Below are 20777 nucleotides of genomic sequence, written 5' to 3'. Positions count from 1 at the left end.
GTTATTACAAATATTCATTAATAAATTGACAAGTCATACGCTACGTCAATGTACGGAGCGCCTTACATCCTTTGTTTAAACCACATCTGATGAAACGTCGATTTTTCTTGCGTCAAGGACAGGGGGGTTTCCTTCCAGGATTTCCCTAGCTGTGACGTCACCAAGTCATGCTTCGGAGAAATCAACTCACCAAGCCCTTTTAAATGCTCAAAATTATTCCTTATTAAATAAATAGATACATTCGATATATACAAATTCAAATCCAGGTTAAAAACACACCAATGTCGATGTCGAAAAAAGAAAGGGGTTCCCTAAAGTCAAAATGCGATCTATTTTTAGAATATATATTGCAGAAGAACGTGACGAACTTATACTAACTGAGCATGCGCTATCAGATTGACCCCGGTGAGGTTGGTGAATTGATGTAAATGTATTTATAAGGTGGACTGCCACTGTTTGCCTGGCATGTAACATAGCATCAAGGACTTAACGCTATTAATAATTTTGAAATAACCATGTTGACATCACGCATGTTTGTTCGTTGTGGCACGGAAAACGCCCTGAAGACCATAACAACAATCGCTCCAGGCTCCGTGAAAGTGAAACAAGGATGTGTTCTTAATCACCTTTGGTTTAATCGGGCACCTGCTCGGCCGGATATCTGTTCTGTAAGTACTTTCTAGTATCATTTTATCAGTATCTCATTAGTCCAACATCTTTGGAGAGCCATATTGGCTTATAAAGATATATGGTAGTATTTACACAAATGGTAAAAGTTACAAGGACGTATATATATATATACATGTATATATATATATATATCTGTAACGTATTGGGGGTCCGATCTCAGTCCTATATAGGGGTATTATATATATATATATATACTTTATATTATTGACAGTTATATACCTTAACTAACAGACATAACCAAAATACAGTACATACATTTTGTACTTCAACCTAACCTAAGACAATAGAAAGTATATATATTTACAAGTATGGATAAGTATGTCGTTGCTCGGCCTCCCTATACCATCTACCAAGTATCTCACCTAAATATTAAAATGAGCTGCAGTGCTGTTCTAAATACCGGTGTTGCTTAATGACACCACAACGGACCACTACATACTCGCACTATACACCCAGTACTGTAGCTACGCTCCCCGCTGTGTTAAACCACACAGCTATACCATACAGTCACCAAGTACACTACTGTGTATTAATTAGCCCCAAGACATGCTGATCTAGCATGACCGGCTGCACCGCTATGCATTAGTATTGTAAACCAACATACAATGACACTGACATATCCATCATTGTCCGGAAAGATTTTACAGAGTTCAGTATAGGGTCAGCAGCCTGCTCTAATGACCCCGATAATTTTCTTTGTTCATCCTCCTTTATATCTTATTTACTCCATAATGCAAAAAGATACTCTTAATTTTTTTTTAAATTTTTTTTTGAGCAATGATCTATTTTTCCTAGAAAACACTTTTTTCGCATATAATGATATTTTGATAAACGCAACTTTGATAAATTCTCTTCATTTCAGGTGAGAAATTATGTTGCAACTAAAGAGGAAGTGAATGACCATGTTAAAAAATATAAAGAAGGAAATTTTGATACAATCCCAGATCCTGCCCATCTAGAGCATTTCAAGTAAGTTCTTTTCTCACAAGTACATTTTAATCTCACAAGTTAGTTATAATCTCACAAGTAAGTTATCATTTTGCAAGTAAATACTGATCTCACAGGTAAGTTCAAGGTCTGATCTCACATGTAAGTTCTAGTTCTGATCTCACAGGTAAGTTCTGATCTCACAGGTAAGTTTTGATCTCACAGGTAAGTTTTGATCTCACAGGTAATTTATGATCTCACATGTAAGTTCTAGTTCTGATCTCATTTGTAAGTTCTGATCTCACAGGCAAATTCTGTTCTTACAAGTAAGTTCTGATCTCTTGAGTAAATTCTGATCTCACAGGTAAGTTCTAGTTCTGATCTCACCTGTAAGTTCTAGTGCTGATCTAACAGGTATAATCTAATCTCACAGGTAATTTCTAATCTCACAGGTAATTTCTTATCTCACAGGTAAGTTCTGATCTCACAAGTAAGTTCTGATCTTACAGGTAAGTTCTGATGTCCGAGTAAGTTCTGATCTCACAGGTATGTTCTTATCTCATAAGTAAGCTCTGATATCAGAAGTACATGTATCGGATGTAGATCTGTTATATTTAGTTTTTAGCTCACCTGGCCCGCAGGACCAAAGGTGTGAGCTTATGCCATACCGTGGCGTCCGGCGTCCGTCGTCCGTCGTCCGTCGTCCGTCGTCCGTCGTCCGTCGTCCGTCGTCCGTCCGTCCGTCCGTCCGTCAACAATCGACTTCTTCTCCATAACCGCTGGTCGGATTTCAACAAAATTTGACTGGTAGCATCCTTATGGGCTACTAACTGAAAATTGTACAAATGATGGGGCTGACCCCTCAGGGGCCTGAGGGGCTGGGCCAAAAGGGGTCAATTTGGCTATTTCCATATAAACGACTTCTTCTCTGAAACCAAGCATGGGATAGCACCCATAATGCAATGGTAGCATCCTTATTGGGTGGGGATTCAAAATTGTACAAATGATGGGGCTGACCCCCCGGGGGCCTGAGGGGCGGGGTCAAATGGGGTCAATTTGGCTATTTCCATATAAACGACTTCTTCTCTGAAACTAAGCATGAGATAGCACTTATAATGCAATGGTAGTATCGTTATAGGGTGGGGATTCAAAATTGTACAAATGATGTGGCTGACCCCCCGGGGGCCTGAGGGGCGGGGTCAAAAGGGGTCAATTTGGCTATTTTCATATAAACGACTTCTTCTCTGAAACCAAGCATGGTATAGCACCCATAATGCAATGGTAGCATCCTTATAGGGTGGGGATTCAAAATTGTACAAATGATGGGGCTGACCCCCCGGGGGCCTGAGGGGCGGGGTCAAAAGGGGTCAATTTGGCTATTTCCATATAAATGACTTCTTCTCTGAAACTAAGCATGAGATAGCACTCATAATGCAATGGTAGTATCTTTATAGGTTGGGGATTCAAAATTGTACAAATGATGTGGCTGACCCCCGGGGGGCCTGAGGGGCGGGGTCAAAAGGGGTCAATTTGGCTATTTCCATATAAACGACTTCTTCTCTGAAACCAAGCATGGGATAGCACCCATAATGCAATGGTAGCATCCTTACAGGATGGGGATTCAAAATTGTACAAATGATGGGGCTGACCCCCCAGGGGCCTGAGGGGCGGGGTCAAAAGGGGCCAATTTGGCTATTTCCATATAAACGACTTCTTCTCTGAAACTAAGCATGGTATAGCACCCATAATGCAATGGTAGCATCTTTATAGGGTGGGGATTCAAAATTGTGCAAATGATGGGGCTAACCCCCAGGGGGCCTGAGGGGCGGGGTCAAAAGTGGTCAATTTCCATATAAATGATTTTTTCTCGCTCATAATGCAATGGTTACATCCTTATAGGGTTTGGATTCAAAATTTTGCAAATGATGGGGCTGACCCCCTGGGGGCCTGAAGGGTGGGGTCAAAAGGGGTCAATTTAGCTATTTCCATATAAACGACTTCTTCTCTGCAACTAAGAATGGAAGAGCACTTATAATGCAATGGTAGCATCCTTATAGGGTTGGGATTTGAAATTGAGAGTACAAATGATAGGGCTGACCCCCGGGGCCTTAGACGGCAATAGATGCGAGGTCAAAAGGTCAATTAGGCTACTATTTTCATATAAATTACTTTGTCTCTGAACCTATGTATTGGATAGCATATTTGTATGGTATCAATAGCATCATTGTATGGTTGTGATTCAAAATTAAACTTGGGAGTCAATTTTGCTTATTAGGGGTCAATTTGGCTATTTCCATATAAACGACTTCTTCTCTGAAACCAAGCATGGGATAGCACCCATAATGCAATGGTAGCATCCTTATAGGGTGGGGATTCAAAATTGTACAAATGATGGGGCTGACCCCCCAGGGGCCTGAGGGGCGGGGCAAAGGGGTCAATTTGGCTATTTCCATATAAACGACTTCTTCTCTGAAACCAAGCATGGGATAGCATCCATAATGCAATGGTAGCATCCTTATAGGGTGGGGATTCAAAATTGTACAAATGATGTGGCTGACCCCCCGGGGGCCTGAGGGGCGGGGTCAAATGGGGTCAATTTGGCTATTTCCATATAAACGACTTCTTCTCTGAAACTAAGCATGAGATAGCACTCATAATGCAATGGTAGTATCGTTATAGGGTGGGGATTCAAAAATTGTACAAATGATGTGGCTGACCCCCCGGGGGCCTGAGGGGCGGGGTCAAAAGGGGTCAATTTGGCTATTTCCATATAAACGACTTCTTCTCTGAAACCAAGCATGGGATAGCACCCATAATGCAATGGTAGCATCCTTATAGGGTTGGGGATTCAAAATTGTACAAATGATGGGGCTGACCCCCCGGGGGCCTGAGGGGCGGGGTCAAATGGGGTCAATTTGGCTATTTCCATATAAACGACTTCTTCTCTGAAACCAAGCATGGGATAGCACCCATAATGCAATGGTAGCATCTTATAGGGTGGGGATTCAAAATTGTGCAAATGATGGGGCTGACCCCCAGGGGGCCTGAGGGGCGGGTCGAAAGTGGCCAATTTGGCTATTTCCATTTAAACGACTTCTTCTCTGAAACTAAGCACGGTATAGCACCCATAATACAATGGTAGTATCCTTATAGTGTGGGGATTCAAAATTGTGCAAATGATAGGGCTGACCCCCCGGGGGCCTGAGGGGCGGGGTCAAAAGTGGTCAATTTCCATATATATATGACTCTTTCTCTGCAACTTAACATGGGATTACGCTCATAATGCAATGGTTACATCCTTATAGGGTTTGGATTCAAAATTTTGCAAATGATGGGGCTGACCCCCCGGGGGCCTGAAGGGTGGGGTCAAAAGGGGTCAATTTAGCTATTTCCATATAAACGACTTCTTCTCTGCAACTAAGAATGGAAGAGCACTTATAGTGCAATGGTAGCATCCTTATAGGGTTGGGATTTGAAATTGTACAAATGATAGGGCTGACCCCCGGGGCCTTAGACGGCAATAGATGCGAGGTCAAAAGGTCAATTAGGCTACTATTTTCATATAAATTACTTTATCTCTGAACCTATGTATTGGATAGCATATTTGTATGGTATCAATAGCATCATTGTATGGTTGTGATTCAAAATTAAACTTTGGGAGTCAATTTTGCTTATTTTTCTAATTGTCAGAGTCTTGTGATAATTACTAACAAAAAACCAGGTGAGCGATACAGGCCCTCTGGGCCTCTGTTTTACTTGTTCTGTATCAGAAGTATCGGATGTAGATCTGTTATATTTAGTTTTTTACTTGTTCTGATATCAGAAGTATTGGATGTAGATCTGTTATATTTAGTTTTTTTACTTGTTCTGATATCAGAAGTATCGGATGTAGATCTGTTATATTTAGTTTTTTTTACTTGTTCTGATATCAGAAGTATTGGATGTAGATCTGTTATATTTAGTTTTTTTTTACTTGTTCTGATATCAGAAGTATCGGATGTAGATCTGTTATATTTAGTTTTTTTTACTTGTTCTGATATCAGAAGTATTGGATGTAGATCTGTTATATTTAGTTTTTTTACTTGTTCTGATATCAGAAGTATCGGATGTAGATCTGTTATATTTAGTTTTTTTAATAGTTTAATATACATGAATACTGATCCACTCATACTGTTGTAACTGTTGAGATTTCCTGAACGACCATTTCTCTGTTGGATCCTTATAACTATTTATTATACTTTAGGACATCAGAAGCATTAAAGTCTGTGTCAGCAACAACGGCAGCTACAACAGTTACCAAGGTATCAGGAAGTACATCAGAAGTAACAGAAAAATATCACCCTCCTGTTGGTACACACGCTCTCCCACACCCTATCTGGTGAGTTATCTCCCTTACCCACACACGTCAAATGTGGTGATCAAGTTACTAGCTACAATGATGTAGCTCTGAACGACGGATGAAAGATTTCTGACAGATGGTCACCGTCAGAGCTACAATTTCGTCCCATTGACCGTAGTGTTGCAAAACATCCAGCTGTAAAAATGTTACAATTTATGTGTGACAAGTAATTTTGTCATTAAATTCAACAATATGAAACATTTCAAACTTAAACTGATTATAAATATGACAGCTTTACCATGTATGGAATTACCTACAAATTTTTACTACGACAGAAATATTATGAATTACAAATGTTTTTTACTTGAAATTTTAAAAAGAATCTTTTTGGTAAATTCAAAATAATACTGTCATTTGTTCTGTTTCACAATGTTTATTCTTAGTTTGTACCTGGTGAGTGCTTCATTTCGTGTTGATTTACCTCTTCTAGCCACACACAAGATAATTGTAACAACCAGATCCACACTCATAGTTTGATCCTTCAAACTTCAGATGGATATCTAAGCTTCCTTTAAGGTACCTGCACTGACCCCTATTAGGGTATTGGCCTTAAATTTCACAATTTTGCTGCGCTGGCTGGGTCCTGTCTCTACCAAGACAAGTTTAATAAACCCAGAATAAAATATATTCATATTTCAAAATGATTGATAATATATTTTTTTTCCAAAAAAATCTTATGTAACAGTTTTGTTTTAATTTAGGTCAAAAGATGAACTTGAGAATGTTGAAGTCACACACAAACCTCCTGAGGGCATTGTTGACAAGGTACGTCACTACGATACATTACGAAAAACCAGATCAAGACTGTATTGCATTATACCGGTATATTTCTGTATTCTTCCTGTATCCATGATTTACGCAGGCCCTATCAGCCTCTTTTATTTTGTCTCTTTGTATTTATTATTTACCGGTATTCAAACATGTCAAATTTGCCTGCTTCATTGGCTTTGCAGGTAGATTAAATACAGGCCTATTGTGCCTTTTCATCTGATAGAACAGTGCTATCATAAAGGCCATGTTCATGTGTCTTGATTGTGGTTTGTGTATCAGTAACAATTACTTAATCATGTTAATTGCAGATGGCTTTCTACAGTGTTAAGCTGATGAGGAAATCATTTGACATTTTGACCAGGTTTAATTTTGGTGAGAGAACAGAAAGAAAATGGGTTTTGTAAGTATAGCTTAAACATAGATACTCTGCTTAGCATTTTACTTAAAATTCTATATCCTCTGGATATTATTGTCTATCCATGAAATTTGTTCTTCCTTTCATGACCATAATTTCAGATATATATACATTTCTTTGAAAATATTATATGTCATGCGTAAATGCATGTTTCTTATAGCAATCAGTATTTATTAACATGGAACTTTTCATCCAACAGCAGTTTTAATCCTTCTGTAAACAACAATTAGAACTTTGTTATTACTCAATGAAATACCGGTAGACTTATCACAATAGGATTTATGTCTATGTTAATATTGCTATTTTGAAGGCGAATCTGTTTCTTGGAAACTGTTGCTGGGGTACCAGGAATGGTGGCTGCCATGACAAGACATCTACACTCCCTACGGCGGCTAGAAAGGGATCACGGCTGGATACATACACTTCTGGGTATGTAATAATCATTTCAGGTTTCCATACGGCTATTGTCATACAAAAAAAAACCAAGATATGATGTATGAGTGACAAGATATGATGTATGAGTGACATAATGTAACACAACCACATAGGCAAATCCGGCCTTAATTTGTTATGTGGTAAACTTGTTTAGAATTTTTATAGAAGACACAAATTAATTACTTTCTTTCTATCAAAGAATAAGGTAATAAAGTATAAAAAAATTGTTCAATGATTTTAATAACTATTCTTCCCAGATCTGCCAACACAAATATGCTGCAAACAAGGGCTGGGTTCAACTACATAATTCAAATGACTTTATTCCATTTCATGCACTGTTCTTCAATTTGTTTACGCTCAGTCTTTAGACAAGGGAGGTAATACAAATGTTAAGATAGAGATGTTCTGCAAAAATCCTGCCAAATCTTGAAGATATTATTAAGAATGCTTTTGCTTTGTTTTAATTTACTACTAAGTTTTTGTGAATGCCTTGTTTTATGTTAAATGTAACCAACTTAAACGCTGAATTACAGAGGAAGCAGAGAATGAAAGAATGCACTTAATGACTGCGCTGCAGCTACGACAACCTACTTGGTTATTTAGAGGATGTGTTATAGGAGCTCAAGGTCAGTAGGTCATATGAATGTATGAATATAATCTGTAATATATGAGGAGAGCTAGGTCAAGGTCAAAGTGATGTAACAGTACAAGGTCATTCTAATATAGAGACAGGCCTTCATAACCAGGAAAAGAATACGAATAGGGGAAGGTCTTCCATGGAGAACATAAATTGTATAATTTAACGAGATATATCTTAAAGTTATTTTGAATTGGTTTTACAGCGCCGTTACAATAAGCGTACGTGTGACGGCCAGTCTAGTAGGTGGTTCCGTTGATTGGTAGCTAGTCAGGTTGCATGGTAGCTAGTCAGTTTGCCAACAACATTCAATAAGCTGTGTAAGCACGGCTCTCATTGGCTGTCGCTTCAATGTAGGGGCGGAGCTAAACAGTCGGAAATATCTGTCGTCGATTACAAAGATCAGAAACGTGCACTGTACCAGTAGGCAGTATATATACATAAAATCATCGGCATTGTAAGCTTCATAATGTAAAAAGATTACACAAATACATTTTAATTACATCATGTATAGACTCTGAATCAGCGCTAATCAGTACGTATGGAAAGAGCTACTGTTGTAGCGGAAAAGTCAGTCAGAAATTGTACGGAAAAGAAATCACCTGCTTCTGACAAATAACTTGACCGCAAGGTGCGGAAAACCAAATCAGGTACAATGTACATGTACGACCGACCATCGTGTCTTGTCAAAATATATTCCGATAAAAGACGTCTTTGACACATACCTGGATGTCAGTAGGGGATGCTATTCCAGCTGTAGGCGTAGATTTTTTAAAACTTTGTCACCAGTATTTAATCAGAGAGATGCATTTGAATCTAGTGTTGACAAATTTAAAATCAACCAACATTTTGTAAACTACCGCCTCGCATGCGCCAGCCTCCAAGAACATTAGGCCTACCTGTGATGGTCGCGCAAATATGAATCAAATTAACTTTTAAGTATTTAGGCAATGCATCCAAACTCGACGTCTACAACTAGAATAACATCCCCTACTAACATCCAGGTATGTATCAAAACCGTGTTTGATCGGAATATATTCTGATAAGACATAATCTATTGTCAGCCGTACCTGATTTGTTTTCCACATCAAACGGACCTTGCAGCGGAAGTCAGTCAGAAGGTACAACAGTAGCTAGATTCGGCTGTGACATTTCATGTAGCATTACAATGGATACAATAGATCTAAACCCAACACATTAACAAACACCATGAAGATTTTGATCCATTGGAACGTTGGTAGATACATATAACGTTAGGTTACAGTATGAATTATGAATACTCCCGGAAGTCCAGAGAAATGACAATAATTTATGAACAAAACATTCTCAAAACATTCGCTTAATAAGTGAAACAAAACAATAAAGAATTTTTAATACTGTGGTTGAATGCATACATTGTAAACAATTAAATAGTACACAACGTGATCAAACACATTGTACAACAGAGTTGGGTATGAACATCAAAGATCCGCTGGCTCCGCCTACTTCTCAATGTTGTCAGCGATCTTGTCAGTTGGGGGGGCAATCAGTCTGGCTGCCGATGCTTCAGCCAATCAGTGCCTTCGTTACATGCCAGCTAAAATTTAACCTACTACATCAGTTACCAGTCTACTAGATCAGCTACCAGCCAACATGTCTATCGAGTGAATGAATGTAAATAGTAACACTTGTTGTAACGGCGCTGTAAATATCAATATAGATATAACAAGTAAAAGGGAAGGGTATGTGGAAACTCCTTTTCTCCCATACTTCACAGGGATATCCAGTGGTTGCTAGGGAAAAGATAACTCTATCTTACACAGTGGGGTGTAAAACAGTTCACATGAGCTAGACAATAACATGACGTCATCAATACATGCGGTGTAACTGCGGCGCACATTGTAGATGACGTCATCAATTTTGACACATAACAATGTTCCTGCGATTATGGCCCTTCATGAACCTTTTCTTTTTCATTTCAGGTATGTTTGTGACAATGTTCAGCTTGGCATACTTGATAAGTCCCCGATTTTGTCACAGATTTGTAGGATACTTAGAAGAGGAAGCAGTCATTACATATACTAAATGTATCAAGGTCAGTTGAAGTCAGAGGTCAATAACAGTGCCATCTTGATTTGAGTCTGTCTAATCAAAGTCACTGCAGATAGAGTGTACAATGTTTTATATATTAATCAAGTAAATCTACAGATTTCACAGATAGAGTGTACAATGTTTTATATATTAATCAAGTAAATCTACAGATATCACAGATAGAGTGTACAATGTTTTATATATCAATCAAGTAAATCTACAGATTTCAAATGTCTCGTTCAGTTCTTTATTACTTTGAACTATATATTATGGTCTGTGATATAAACTTACTGAATTGATAATCTACTGGTTTTTTTCTCACTTTATGAATGTTGTTGACATTTCTAGTACATACACTACACATGGTTTACAGTTCGATGTTTGACCTGTATGTACAGTACATATGATCTACTGCGTACAAAGAGTAACTGTTTCATTATGATGATTTTTCTGAACTTCAGGATATAAAAGATGGCTCAATGAAACACTGGCAGACTCAGGAGGCCCCAGAACTGGCTATACGTTACTGGAAACTAGATGTAAGTCATAACATCTTAATGAAGCAATCTTCTATGTCCGTTTATTCGTTAGTTTTCACAGGGATGATATTTTCATGAGAATATTGAGTCAAAAAATTTAGTCTGCGAAAATAATCAAAATATAATAGTGGGTAAATCATGTACTCTTATTAAAATTATCACACAATTTAAATTTGTAGAAATTGAATTTTCTTGAATTATGCAAAAATCTTGAATAGTTTGACCCACAAAAATAACTGATAATAAAGGCATTATCACAGATATTTGTCTGTCGCATCAATATGTTAATTAATTCAAAAAGACATAAATCTTTTCACACGATACTATTTTGAATCGCAGAGACACTTAGAGATTTATAAAATAAGAAAAATGAAAAAAAAAGACACCACAATTTATTTGTTAAGATTGTCATTTATTATGATGTATCAGAGTTGCTCCCCATCATTTTACTCCATCTGTAAAACAAAGGGAAGTAACTCTGATATCAGAATGTTTATCATGTCACTCAGCATTAAGATTATCTTGCTCCCCATCATTTTACTCCATCTGTAAAACAAAGGGAAGTAACTCTGATATCAGAATGTGTATCATGTCACTCAGCATTAAGATTATCTTGCTCCCCATCATTTTACTCCATCTGTAAAACAAAGGGAAGTAACTCTTATATCAGAATGTTTATCATGTCACTCAGCATTAAGATTATCTTGCTCCCCATCATTTTACTCCATCTGTAAAACAAAGGGGAATAACTCTGATAAATCAGAATGATTATCATGTCACTCAGCATTAAGATTATCTTGCTCCCCATCATTTTACTCCATCTGTAAAACAAAGGGAAGTAACTCTGATATCAGAATGTTTATCATGTCACTCAGCATTAAGATTATCTTACTCCCCATCAATTTACTCCATCTTTAAAACAAAGGGAAGTAACTCTGATATCAGAATGTTTATCATGTCACTCAGCATTAAGATTGTCTTACTCCCCATCAATTTACTCCATCTGTAAAACAAAGGGAAATAACTCTAATAAATCAGAATGATTATCGTGTCACTCAGCATTAAGATTATCTATAGACAACACTCACACAAGTGATACAGAGATTGTTTTGTTGATTATTTGTCAACACAATTATACTGGTGTTGTAATTCACTATAATAATTACCTGTTTTTCGTACCAACAGAAAGATGCAACGATGCTGGATGTGATTTTGGCCATAAGAGCCGACGAGGCACACCATCGAGTTGTCAACCATACCTTAGCTTCTCTAAAGGAGGATGACTACAACCCATATAAACCTGGAAAGTGAGAGAGGACATCTGAATTAACTTTGTATCTCAGCCTTAGGTCAATTGCATATATCTGGGCCAAAGTAATAACCCTTATCAACCTAGAAAGTGAGAGAGGGCATTACGATTAACTTTTGTGGTATAATATATTATACCAAATTTCAAGCTCTAAAATTCTTATCATTAATATATTATACCACATTTATGATATATTATACCACACTTTGTACCTCAGCCAGTGTCATCTGCATCTATCTGGGCCAAAGTAATAACCCTTATAAACCTAGAAAGTGAGGAAGAACATCTCAGTAAACTTTGAACCTCAACCTGAGTCATTTGTATTTATCTGGACCTAAATATTCCAGACTTGTAATGACGTAATGTGTAATAGACTTTCAATTTCATTTAATATTTTGATGGTTTGGGTAGGAACTTTCATTTTCATACCTATAGTAATCTAAGTATGCCATCTATAAGGAGTACCTTTCTGGTAGCATAGTAGTGCTAGCCATTGTAGTCTTAATATTAAAATGGCGGACCTAGATAAAGACTCTTAACAGGCATACCTTATTATTTTATGAATGTATTTCAGAAACCAAATGAGAACTGAACGAGAAATAAAGTCACTTGAAAGAGTGATGTCATGGTAAACAGAACATAATTACAATAATGTAAGCTTAGGATGAAGGGAATGTTGTATTTTCAATTTATTGAATACTGTGAATGTATTTTTAGGTCACCTGAGACGAAGTCTCAAGTGACCTATTCTAATCGCCTTTTGTCCGTCGTCGTCCGTCGTCCGTCGTCCGTCGTGCGTCGTATGTCCGTAAACAATTTACATTTTCGACTTCTTCTCCAAAACTGCCGAAGCAATTTCAATGAAATTTTGCACAAACCTTCTAAGGCATAAGGCCAATCAAAATTGTGAATTATATGGTCCCCACCCCCCAGGGAGCTATGGGAGGGGCCAAAAGGGGTAAAATTGACTAAAATTTCAAAAATCTTCTTCTCCACTCACAGATGTGATGGAATTAAATACTTTTCATAGATAGAAAGGTCATAAGGTCCTTTACAAAAATTGTGAATTATATGACCCTGGGGTCTCAGGTTTCCCCCTGGGGAGGGGGTTAAGTTTACTATAGTTTATATAGGGAAAACACATTTTTGAGTATTATTTGATCATTTGTAATAGGAAATGAGTCAAATATTGTCAGAATTATCAGTATGAGATTGCCATTGAATCCTATTAACCAATTTTCCATGACTGACCCCCAGGGGCCTTAGGGGCGGGGTCAAAAGGGGTCAAATAGGCTATATCTTCAAAAATCTTCTTCTGAAATTCTGGAAATGGTAGAATCACATACTCTTCATAGATGGAAAGGTCTTGAGGTCCTTTACCAAAATTGTGAATTATATGACCCTGGGGTCTCACGTTTCCCCCTGGGGAGGGGGTCAAGTTTACTATAGTTTATATAGTGAAAACACATTTATGAGCATTTTTTGCTCAATTTTAATACGAAATGAGTCAAACTTGTTTAGAATTATAAGCATGAGATAACATTTTAATATCATATCTATATTGGTCCTGGTCAACCCCCTCGGGGCAGAGGGGCGGGGCCAAAAGGGGCAAATAGGCTAAAACTTTAAAAATCTTCTTCTTAAATACTGGAAATGGTAGAATCAAATACTCTTCATAGATGGACAGGTCTTAAGGTGTTTTATGAAAATTGTGAATTATATGACCCTTGGGTCTCAGGTTTCCCCCTAGGGAGGGGGTTAAGTTTACTATATATAAGTTTATATATGGAAAACACATTTTTGAGCATTATTTAGTCATTATAATAGGAAATTAGTCAATTGTAGTCAGAATTATCCCTATGTGATGGCCATTGAATTTTATTACCAAATTTTCCATGACTGATCCCCAGGGGCCTTAGGGGCGGTCCCAAAACCGGTCAAATAGGCTAAAACTTCAAAAATCTTCTTCTGAAATTCTGGAACTGGTAGAATCAAATACTCTGCATAGATGGAAAGGTCTTAAAGTCCTTTACAAAAATTGTGAATAATATGACCCTGGGGTCTCATGTTTCCCCCTGGGGAGGGGGTCAAGTTTACTTTAGTTTATATAGGAAAAACACATTTATGAACATTATTTGCCTATTTTTCATAGGAAATTAGTCAAACTGGGTTAGAATTATTAGCCTGAAATAGCATTTTAACATCATATCCATACTGGTCATGGCTGACCCCCAGGGGCCAGAGGGGCGGAGCCAAAAGGGGTCAAAATGGTAATTTCAAAAATCTTCTTTTTGAATTCGCAGATTTGATGGAACCAGATACTCTTGATAGATTGGAAGGTCTTAAGGCCCTTTACAAAAATTTGTGAATTTCATGGCCCTGGGATCTCAGATTTTCCCCTAGGGAGGGGGTCAAATTTACTATAGTTTATATAGGAAAAACACATTTAGGAACATTATTTGCTTAGTTTTCATAGGAAATTAGTCAATCTGGGTTAGAATTATTAGCCTGAGATAGCATTTAACATCATATCCATATTGGTCCTGGCCGACTCCCAGGGGCGAGAGGGGTGGGGTCAAAAGGGGTCAAAATGGATAACATTTCAAAAATCTTTCTCCTGAATTCACAGATTTGATGGAACCAAATAATCTTCATAGATTAAAAATTTATAAAATCACTGACTGACTTCAAGGGCCTGATGGGCCAATATATATTTATAGTGTTTATATGCATGTCTTTGTTTCATTCTGTGTCTGAACTCAGGTGACCGCTAAGGCCCATGGGCCTCTTGTTATATTCTACTTTACAACTCCTTCACATGTACCATATTGTTAGATAGTGCTGCTGCAGCTGAATTACAACTAATTATGTAATAGTATAAGACTCCTTCATATGTGGAATGAAGGATAGTGATATTCTACCTGAGGGTTACAAAATGTTGTAAAACCCCAGGCTTGCCGACGGTTTTACAACATTTTGTGATCCAGAGGGAAGGTACTGCCTGTTGGTTGACTTTTTCTAAGTCTCCAGAATTCGTCCACCTCCAAATTTTTTATACCAGTGAGGTATGACCTTGATATAAAGCAAAATGAACAAAACCAAACCATACTGGGAATTTTTGTATTTGTAGAACAGTCGAAAGTACCTGCTTTAATCTTGATAATAAATTCCATGTATATTTACATTTAGCCTGTTGAAATCATAATTAACTTTACTCAAATACAAGTTCATAATAAATACAGAATATTTATTTATAATTATTATACGATCATCTGACCTGAAGGGTCAGGATAACTTACCTAGTTATTGATCGTTCTTTGTTAGTCCTTGTGCGCCTTGGGTCATGCTTGAATCCAGGCAATACCTTACTCCTCCTTAACCCTGAAGTGGATTACTTTCCAATTTTGTGTGGGATATCTTTGAGAGAGGACATTCTCTTACCCTAGACAGGGATATCCACAGTTTTACCGGTGTGAGATTTTTCTATCTCACCCTAGGGTAAAGACAAGCTACACTAGATCTTCGCACATGCTCAACAGTTGTATGACGTCATGACAACAGTATCATGACGTCGCAGTAATAGTATTATAACGTCACGACAACAATGAAATGACGTCACAAAGATGGCGAAGACGTCGACTCATTGAGGTCACGTCATCCTTGCTTGCCTAAGTGACATGTTTATTAGAGACACAAAGTGGTGCATGGGGTAAGAGAAAAAGAATCATTCACCCTCTTTGGGGTGAGACAGGAGATCTCAACCCTCGGGATTAGATTCTTGATTCTTAATTAAAACCTTGTGTTTGACAACAAGAATCTTACCCCTTTGGTTGAGATTTCCCTGTCTCACCCCAAAGGGGGTGAAAGATTCTATTAATCATGTATTATATAAAGGAAGTTGGACCAACACCTGGAGACAGAAGAGTAGAGTTTAATTTTCTTTTGTTTTCTTTAATTAAGTTCTTACTCCTCCTTAACGCTTGTACAGAATACAACCAATGTGAAACATGCTTTGGAGATGACAATGCATCCTCATATCAATGAGGCTGGATCATTGGGGACAAAAGGACAGGGGTCTAAAATGGGAATATAAGTCAAACGTTGCTATTATAATATCCTATAAGTTGTTTTTATTCTGACTGTCAAAGCCCCAGGACTTCTTGTATAAAAATGTATATATATGTATAAGTCAAAAATGTCGTATGTCCTTGTTGTTAAAAAACAATTTCTGAAACAAATCTGCTTTCCCAAGTGCTTTCGCACCTTCAGCTGCTCTTCATGGAAATTGAAAATTCTCTTTAAATTATAATTAAATTTCCAATTCCCCTGAAGAGCTGGTGTAGCGATGAAAATGCTGGGGAAACCAGATTTGTTTCACTATTTGTTTTTTTTAATATAAATGTGTATTGCAAAACAAGCATGATTTTATTAAATATTGTTATTGCTATTTATCAGTTTTAACATTTGTCAGATTTGTTTTATTTTTTGTATGCAATTTTATGATGATACTCTAAACTATTTATTTCCCTTTTTTATTTTTATTTGATATTATTTTGAAAAAAAACCAACAAAACTTTTTGTATTCTTCCTAGCCAAGAATATTATACAATGTACTAAAGTTATCAATATTTCTCAATATTTCTCTGATAACTCGTTTACTTTTCATTTTAATTGTGGAATAATGAATGAAATGCATTATCGTTTGAAAAATAGTGATTTTATCATGTGCAAGTATTTGTGATTTACGCTGTCATATATATACTAGTGTAAAAACTTTTAAACATTTGGTAATCAATAAGTGGTAAATTTCTCCTTGTGTGCTGTGTTGTCCAGACATTTTTGTATGCTTCCTTTATACTTATACTCTAACTAAAAAACTTGTCTATTGTCTACCTTTGAGAAAAATTTTGTTGCATTATTATGCAAATGGATATGAATATTAAATCAATAAATTGAAAGCATGACTGATATTTATTTTAGCTTTTCCTGTACCAGGTAGTTAAAATGTCCAGACAGAATACAAGAACTGTTAGGCAATGTATCTACCTCAAAGGTTTCTATATATTTGTATGTCCATTTTATTATTGTCTTTCTGAAATTTATATCTCTGAAGTGTTTTTCACACCACAAAGAATTGGAAGGGTGATGTAATGCTCTTTGTACTTTCGTGACAATATATGAAACAAACTTCATTTGAAAGATTCTTCAAATGATGTCTTCAATGTGTGTTTATATAGAACATGTGCCTGAATCAGCCGAAATCTTAGCCATATTCTTCCTTGATTGTATTCTGCATTTATTCCATAGGATAGACAATTTGGTTACAGTATTGAAATAATATACAGTATTTTATAGTGTAAACTTCATAGAATTGTCATGCTTTCCATATTTCTGTTGACCATAACAGTTGGCAGTTTGCAAATATTAGCTCACCTGGTCCGAAGGACCAAGGTGAGCTTATGACATACCGTGGCGTCCGGCGTCCGTCGTCCGTCGTCCGTCGTCCGTCGTCCGTCGTCCGTCGTCCGTCCGTCCGTCCGTCCGTCAACAATCGACTTCTTCTCCATAACCGCTGGTCGGATTTCAACAAAATTTGACTGGTAGCATCCTTATGGGCTACTAACTGAAAATTGTACAAATGATGGGGCTGACCCCACAGGGGCCTGAGGGGCGGGGCCAAAAGGGGTCAATTTGGCTATTTCCATATAAACGACTTCTTCTCTGAAACCAAGCATGGGATAGCACCCATAATGCAATGGTAGCATCCTTATAGGGTGGGGATTCAAAATTGTACAAATGATGGGGCTGACCCCCCAGGGGCCTGAGGGGCGGGGCCAAAAGGGGTCAATTTGGCTATTTCCATATAAACGACTTCTTCTCTGAAACCAAGCATGGGATAGCATCCATAATGCAATGGTAGCATCCTTATAGGGTGGGGATTCAAAATTGTACAAATGATGGGGCTGACCCCCCGGGGGCCTGAGGGGCGGGGTCAAATGGGGTCAATTTGGCTATTTCCATATAAACGACTTCTTCTCTGAAACCAAGCATGGGATAGCATCCATAATGCAATGGTAGCATCCTTATAGGGTGGGGATTCAAAATTGTACAAATGATGGGGCTGACCCCCGGGGGGGCTGAGGGGCGGGGTCAAAAGGGGTCAATTTGGCTATTTCCATATAAACAACTTCTTCTCTGAAACCAAGCATGGGATAGCACCCATAATGCAATGGTAGCATCCTTATAGGGTGGGGATTCAAAATTGTACAAATGATGGGGCTGACCCCCCGGGGGCCTGAGGGGCGGGGTCAAATGGGGTCAATTTGGCTATTTCCATATAAACGACTTCTTCTCTGAAACTAAGCATGAGATAGCACTCATAATGCAATGGTAGTATCTTTATAGGTTGGGGATTCAAAATTGTACAAATGATGGGGCTGACCCCCGGGGGGCCTGAGGGGCGGGGTCAAAAGGGGCCAATTTGGCTATTTCCATATAAACGACTTCTTCTCTGAAACTAAGCATGGTATAGCACCCATAATGCAATGGTGGCATCTTTATAGGGTGGGGATTCAAAATTGTGCAAATGATGGGGCTGACCCCCAGGGGGCCTGAGGGGCGGGGTCGAAAGTGGCCAATTTGGCTATTTCCATTTAAACGACTTCTTCTCTGAAACTAAGCACGGTATAGCACCCATAATACAATGGTAGTATCCTTATAGTGTGGGGATTCAAAATTGTGCAAATGATAGGGCTGACCCCCCGGGGGCCTGAGGGGCGGGGTCAAAAGTGGTCAATTTCCATATATATATGACTTTTTCTCTGCAACTTAACATGGGATTACGCTCATAATGCAATGGTTACATCCTTATAGGGTTTGGATTCAAAATTTTGCAAATGATGGGGCTGACCCCCCGGGGGCCTGAAGGGTGGGGTCAAAAGGGGTCAATTTAGCTATTTCCATATAAACGACTTCTTCTCTGCAACTAAGAATGGAAGAGCACTTATAGTGCAATGGTAGCATCCTTATAGGGTTGGGATTTGAAATTGTACAAATGATAGGGCTGACCCCCCGGGGCCTTAGACGGCAATAGATGCGAGGTCAAAAGGTCAATTAGGCTACTATTTTCATATAAATTACTTTGTCTCTGAACCTATGTATTGGATAGCATATTTGTATGGTATCAATAGCATCATTGTATGGTTGTGATTCAAAATTAAACTTTGGGAGTCAATTTTGCTTATTTTTCTAATTGTCAGAGTCTTGTGATAATTACTAACAAAAAACCAGGTGAGCGATACAGGCCCTCTGGGCCTCTTGTATTTACTGGTATTGAAATTCTATTTGATGTCCACTTATTCGTGTGTGAAGTGGTTGTTTATGTATATTTGTTATTTATAGTGAAGTAGTTGAATTGTTGCATTAAATAAAGGTTATTGAAAGTTTCTAGACACAAAATTCTGTCTTTTTTTCCCTGTTCCCAGCATACTACCGACTGAAGAGCAGATCTGGCCATGGGTTCATTGAGATGTAACATTAGGACAAGGATCCTGTGGACCCAAATCCGTAGCCTCTTTGGTGGTCCTAGAATATGCAACAGACTACAACCAGATCTAAAGTTCTTCAAATGAATTATCTTAAATTTATGCACTGTAGCCTTGAATGAAGGTCTAATCGCTCTTTGTCCGTCGTCGTCATGCGTCCTGCGTCATGCATCGTCCGTTGTATGTCTGTAAACAATTTACATTTTTGACTTCTTCTCCTGTGGAAGGGCCCAAAAAGGGTAAAATTGACTAAAATTTCAAAAATCTTCACTCCACTCAGACTCACAGATGTGGTGGAATCAAATACTCTTCATAGATAGAAAGGTCTTAAGGTCCTTAACAAAAATTGTGAATGTATGACCCTGGGGTCTCGCGTTCCCCCTGGCAAGGGGGTCAAGTTTACTGTAGTTAACACATTTATGAGCATTTTTTGCCCAATTTTCATGGGAAATGAGAAATGAGTCAAATTTGTTTAGAATTATTAGTCTGAGAGCATTTTAATATATCCATATTGGTCCTGGCCGACCCCCTAGGGGCGAGGGCAAATAGACTGAAACTTCAAAAATCTTCCTCTTAAATTCTGCAAGCGGTAGAATCAAATACTCTTTATAGATGGAAAGGTCTTAAGGTGTTTTATGAAAAGTTCAAATTATTTGACCCTGGGGTCATATAGTTTATATATGAAAAACACATTTGTGAACATTATTTGCTCAATTTTCATAGGAAATGAGTCAACGTTGATTAGAATTATTAGCCTGAGATATAGTATTTTAACATCCATATCAGTCCTCGCTGAACCCCTGGGAGACCAGAGGGACAGGACCAAACACGGTCAAAATGGCTTAAAATTTAAAAATAAAAAAGAGTCCACAGGTTTGATGGAGGCAAATACTCTTCAAAGATTTATAAAATCACTGACCGACTTCAAGGGCCAGTGTATTAGTGTTTATATGTCTTTGTTTCATTCTAAACGAACTCAGGTGACCATTAAGGCCCATGGGCCTCTTGTTCATACATGTTTGTATTCATATACATAGCGTA

The 20777-nt window shown here is 37.9% G+C and overlaps 1 protein-coding gene across 1 annotated transcript; it reads left to right on the top strand.

The window, feature by feature from the left end:
- Positions 1 to 306: 306 nt before the first annotated feature.
- LOC138320972 (alternative oxidase, mitochondrial-like) lies at positions 307 to 19637 on the top strand. The gene is made up of 10 exons (XM_069264326.1): positions 307 to 668; positions 1553 to 1659; positions 5861 to 5995; positions 6718 to 6781; positions 7096 to 7187; positions 7513 to 7631; positions 8171 to 8263; positions 10236 to 10348; positions 10806 to 10883; positions 12069 to 19637. The coding sequence occupies exons 1-10, from the start codon at positions 516 to 518 to the stop codon at positions 12192 to 12194; spliced, it is 1080 nt and encodes a 359-aa protein (XP_069120427.1). The 5' UTR covers positions 307 to 515; the 3' UTR covers positions 12195 to 19637.
- The last annotated feature ends 1140 nt before the right edge of the window (positions 19638 to 20777 follow it).

The sequence above is a fragment of the Argopecten irradians genome, chromosome 4 (genome assembly GCF_041381155.1).
Source record: "Argopecten irradians isolate NY chromosome 4, Ai_NY, whole genome shotgun sequence".
Lineage (NCBI taxonomy): Eukaryota > Metazoa > Mollusca > Bivalvia > Pectinida > Pectinidae > Argopecten > Argopecten irradians.
Note: the sequence above shows the minus strand (reverse complement) of the source record. Positions and strands in the feature narration are given on the sequence as shown.